This window comes from Chenopodium album, chromosome 11, assembly GCF_948465745.1.
Source record: "Chenopodium album chromosome 11, dcCheAlbu1.1, whole genome shotgun sequence".
In the NCBI taxonomy this organism is placed as follows: Eukaryota; Viridiplantae; Streptophyta; class Magnoliopsida; order Caryophyllales; family Amaranthaceae; genus Chenopodium; species Chenopodium album.
The window spans coordinates 1,174,514-1,179,872 of record NC_137844.1 but is presented as its reverse complement, the minus strand read 5'-3'; the positions used below and the strand labels follow the sequence as shown (position 1 = coordinate 1,179,872).

The following is a 5,359-nucleotide window of genomic DNA, read 5'->3' as shown; positions in this document are numbered from 1 at the left end:
TTTAAGAAAGGGAGAAAGTGAAAGCAGATTACAGACAAAATGTTCCCTTTCACTACAAGTATCATTCAGTTCATCAATAGTACATTAACTAGACCACCAAAAAACAAAGAGGAGCAATATTGAGACATAAATGGAAACCTTGACATCTAAAATACCAAAAAAGAGATCATCAATAGTACATTAACTAGACCACCAAAAAACAAAGAGGAGCAATATTGAGACATAAATGGAAACCTTGACATCTAAAATACCAAAAAAGAGATCATCAATAGTACATTAACTAGACCACCAAAAAACAAAGAGGAGCAATATTGAGACATAAATGGAAACCTTGACATCTAAAATACCAAAAAAGAGACAATGATAACTCAACCACTACTTCCCAAAAAAATAAAGTTACAAATTTAATGAGACTACACTGAAAACATGGAACACCTAAATCTATCTAAACACTTGCATTATAATATCTTTCCCCACCTTTCCCCTCGTGAACAGGGTCTCCTAATGTTTCGGGGCTTTTTCAGGAAAGAAGCCAAGCGAACATAGCTTGTTCTTTCTCAGCATCTAAATCAGAAGAAAGATCAGAAAAAACAGGAGGCTCTTGCAAATGATCATCATTTTCACACAACCAAGAAATGAACTGCTCCTTCTCATCCCACAACTTGAAATCTTGGCCGATACAATCGACAGTCCCGATTTCCCAATCCCAATCAAAGCCACCATGATGATCAAAGTTTGATGATGATGAAGCTGTTGATCTTGATCCTCCACCATTAGACCCTATGGATGTACTCGCATTATTATTATTGTTATTATTGTTAATACTATTGTGTTGATTATGATTTTGATCTTCTGCAATTGGGCTCATTCCCATAGGTCCATTACCCTCACTAGGGCCCACACTATTCTCTACATTTGTGGTTCCTAAAAGCCCATCAAGGCCCATTATTTCTTCAATACCCAACAACTCTGTTTCCTCTTCATTAAACATTAAATTCTCATCATTTTCCACCTCCTCCCTAATATTATTATTATTATTATTATTATTAGATATTTTATTCTTGGGTATACTAAAGTTTTTATTTCCCACTAAATTGCTCATCTCTTGGGTGGGACCCACTGTTGCTAGAACATTAGTAACACTGTTGTTGTTGTTGTTGTTGTTGTTGTTGTTGTTGTTGAGGGCTTTGTTGTTTCTATTCCTTTGCATCGCAGCCCGGCTTGTTCGGCCCCCACGGCGCTTAGGTGGCGCGCTCGAATTGCTCATGTTTATGATGATTTTGCCACCATTAGCATCACCATTGGGCCTTCTAAATGTATGGATTTTCCTGCTCAAATGAGAGTTCCAATAATTTTTAATCTCATTGTCTGTTCTTCCTGGTAGTTGCCCAGCAATCATGGACCACCTGCATATATATTGTGTTAGCCCATTTAAGAACAATGAAAATAATAATTCACATGATTATTAATCTAAAGGTCCTATTTGTGTACCAAAGTAATAATAGCAAGGGTCCGATCATATAGTTATTACCAAAAGAATGAGACGGACATGTTTGTAGTCGTATCTAGAGACTAACTAGCATATACGAGTAGGATCCTTTTATGTCAAATAATCGGAATTAGATCCGATTTAACTATTTATATTGGAGTAATTTTAACTTATTTTCACTGAACTAAACTTTTGGAAGCGATAGTGGTAATCACGTGTGGACCTCGTGTACTCATGTCGATAGCCACGTTGTGCATGTCGTGGTGTAGGGTGTTTCTCTCATCATGTTGTTAGGGGTGGCCACATTACAAGTCATTCTCAACTAAAGAGAAAATATGTCCGGAAAACAAATCATTAAAGTATAATAGGCCCAAAGATTACCAACTTATCATTTTTATTTCGTTCCTTTTCTTAGAGTTTGATTTCTACCAACGATCTTGAAGTCCTTTCACTTGTCAAATCGTATAAAATTATGACTTACAAGTAAGTACGTACAATATAAACGTAATAAGACATAATTTCATCGTACATTTTCAATTTAACACCAATTTCTAAAATCAAATGTACTCTGTGATTACGGGTTATAACTTATGATTAGCAAAAACGCTAAATTATATAGATTATTTAGACATGTAAAATGGTTGATATTTTAAAGCTCAACCGCCTTATTCTCTTTATATGATCATTTCTCATTGATTTGCTAGAACTCCCTGAGTCCCACGGTCCCATAATTTTAATTAAGTTAAAACACTCTTTTTGAGTGAAATGACCCTCTTGGCCCATACTACTTTTCTCATAAACCATATGAATCTCTTCATTTTGCTATTAAGTAATCAACAAATTTCATATATATATAATCTCTTTTTAGAAAGCTTTAAAGGATAATTCTAAGAAAATAGTTTTTATTAAAGGGAGTAATCTGCTAATTATATGTATAGACGTTGATCTTTTTAAGATACGTTAAAAGATACTTGAAAAGTGTGGGTTTAAAAAGACATCATAAAAAGTTTTAAAAATCGTTTTTTTTTTAAGATACGTTCAAATAATCTGATGTAACTCGCATGTTTTGTATTTATAATAAAGTAAAATTACGTAGCATTCAGTACGTAAAACTAAAAAACCTCCTAAATCGTGATTATTAATTTAAAATAAAATCATGCATATTATTCATACAACATATAATTAATTTTTTTTCTCATTTAAAAAGTTTTGCTGAATTTCATCCATGATATTCCGATTCACAAGTTTCTAGATTATCCATGCACTATATAGTCCGCGTGTTTGTGTGAGTTGACAGACACCCAACAAGGTTCATTTTGTAAGAACAACCTTATAATTAATTTATGATGATATAGACTATGCATGCATTCCTAATTTATTTATTTATTACACGTAAATATACCTCATGGCCTTAAATTGCACAATGAAATATCATAAAGTAAACTATATTGATATTATATTAGAATTAGAATATTATTTAATTGGTAAAATTGACTATACATGGCATATTTTCAGTGTTAATATTAATAATTTTACCCTACGTGCAAAGAAACAAGCCACACCTCACCGGCCCACTTTCAAAGTCCAAAAAGGCCGGGAGGCTTTAAATGATACATCAACTAACAATATTAATTGTAAAGAGACTAAAGACATCATCATAACACATTAATAAATAGAAAGTGAAAATTTTTATGGTAACACCCTTTAATTTGCAAAATATAGGAGAGCCACTACTCACTATTAAAAGTACTAGTAATACACTCGGTAAATTAAAATGATCGGTTAAATTGTAAATACACATATCACAGTGAATTAATTTTAATAAAATTGCGGACTTCTAACCTTTAAAAAAGTTGAGGTTATATTTCATTTAATTTAGGATGATCTTTTTAAAGTCGTGAGCATTATTTTACCCTATAAGGCTATAACCAAGTAATATATTATATTACTGTACTTGTTTTTAAATTTCTTGAAAAAAAAAAAAAAAAAAAAAAATTCTTGAAAAAGAAAGTGTTGCAGCGGAAAAAGAACTGACCTATTACCCATAGTAGAATGGAGTTTGATAATGATCTCCTCTTCATCGGGTGTAATATTTCCTCTTTTTAAATCGGATCTCAAATAATTTATCCATCTTAATCTACAACTCTTTCCACACCTCAATAACCCTACATGCAATTTAAAACAGTACAAAATTAGTTTTGAGATTTCCAAAAAAAGCAAAACCTTTAAAAAAAGTAATTAAAGCAATGATGCCAAATGTAACATTCATTTATGTGATTTCGATCCTCAATATTATCATCAACTCATCAAGTTGGCTACTGAAACTTGTAGGATGGCATATGCTCACAGAAATACAGAATTATTTAATTAAAAATTTGTCTTTTAACAAAATTAAACAATACGGAGTATTTTTTAACAATTTATGGGTTCCACAAATTTAATTGTTTTTGGATATGAAGATTGACAACCAAACTGAAGGTGATACATTTCATTTCATCAATCTAATGAAGTTTTTTAGGACCAATTCCAGCAATATTTATTTACATGCAATTTAATATCATCACAATAATTGTTTAACACTTACAAAGTTTATCAAAAAATATAAAAGAATTCCCTTAAGTCATTTTCAATAGGTAAAATAATGTCTGTTTTTGTCCTATACAATTTATAGTTATTTGCTTTTATCACATCAAAGTTGACTACCTTTAAACATATATCAATTTATAACCAATGACACAACCTAATTAGTAGAAATTTAATAAAGAAATTAGGGACCTAATTCTTTTTTACTAAAATAATAATTAGTTAGTTCTAGTAATTTAACAAGAAATAATAATAATAATAATAATAATAATAATAATAATAATAATAATAATAGTACATACATTATGTACTTTTAAAACATATGAGGCCACATATTATTATCCTATACTAATAATCTTGTCTTCATAATACATACGAAAAAAAAATTAAAATGAAGTAAAACCTGCATTTTTAGGCAATGATCTCCAAGACCCTTCTCCATTTTCTTGAATATATTTCAACAACTTATTATCTTCCTCCTCCGTCCACCTCCCACGCTTCAACCCGACCTTTTCACAACACGGTGCTCTTCCCATCTCCGTGTATGTACGTTTGTCTCAAGCTAAGCAAGCTATCGAGGTCAGTCGATAATAAGAAGGATGGAGATCGATGACGAACCAAATAATATATATTGTGACACAATAAGAAAGTATGTAATAATAACCAAGCAAAAGAAGAAAGAAAGAAAAGAAGATCAAAGATTTAGGTGTTTTTAGAAAGGAAAGTTTGTTATAAAGTGAAGAGTACTTGTAATAATATTTGGTGTGTGTGTGTGTTTTTTTTTTCTTAGAGTAGAGTGTGATATTGCATGGGAGTAGTAGAAAGTGTACTATGTAGGATAAGTTTATAGTTATATAATGTATATACCGCAAATTTTAATATAAAGTGTGATAGTATATATATAATGGTTCACGAAATATAAGAAAGTGAAAAAGTTTATGAAAAGTGGAAGTAAAAGTGGGTCCATAATAATGGATTAACGGCTATGGATTGGGCCACGTCGACAAGGAAGTGAATAAGGAGTCGTGGCATTTTGTGGGTCGAGACTCGGGAGCCTCGTGACGGGGCTTTCCATCCCCCACGTTGAAGTCTAGTCTCTTACTTTCTCTCTCTAAAACACTCTAGCTTTCCCTCTCTAGAAATTCTACTTTCAATTTTATTTTTATTTTTATTTTTTTTTAGAATTTTTTTTAACTATATAAAGTTCTACACTTCTACTTGTAGACTTGTAGTTATGGACAATCATTGTTTGGACAAATTAGTACTTTGATGGCTAAAGATTTGGGT

At 31.3% G+C, this 5,359-nt stretch overlaps 1 protein-coding gene across 1 annotated transcript; it reads right to left on the bottom strand.

Moving 5' to 3' along the window:
- Positions 1-265: 265 nt before the first annotated feature.
- LOC145568143 (uncharacterized) lies at positions 266-4,925 on the bottom strand. The gene is made up of 3 exons (XM_081627576.1): positions 4,476-4,925; positions 3,525-3,654; positions 266-1,406 (listed from the first exon to the last, which is right to left on the bottom strand). The coding sequence occupies exons 1-3, from the start codon at positions 4,606-4,608 to the stop codon at positions 521-523; spliced, it is 1,149 nt and encodes a 382-aa protein (XP_081483702.1). The 5' UTR covers positions 4,609-4,925; the 3' UTR covers positions 266-520.
- Positions 4,926-5,359: the final 434 nt, after the last annotated feature.

Bases quoted from the DNA above. Each gene is read 5' to 3' on its own strand.
- LOC145568143 (XM_081627576.1), bottom strand. From the start codon at position 4,608: ATGGGAAGAGCACCGTGTTGTGAAAAGGTCGGGTTGAAGCGTGGGAGG. The intron at 3,655-4,475 runs GTTTTACTTCAT...AATTGCATGTAG, and splicing joins ATCATTGCCTAAAAATGCAG to GGTTATTGAGGTGTGGAAAG. The intron at 1,407-3,524 runs GTCAGTTCTTTT...ATATATATGCAG, and splicing joins CATTCTACTATGGGTAATAG to GTGGTCCATGATTGCTGGGC.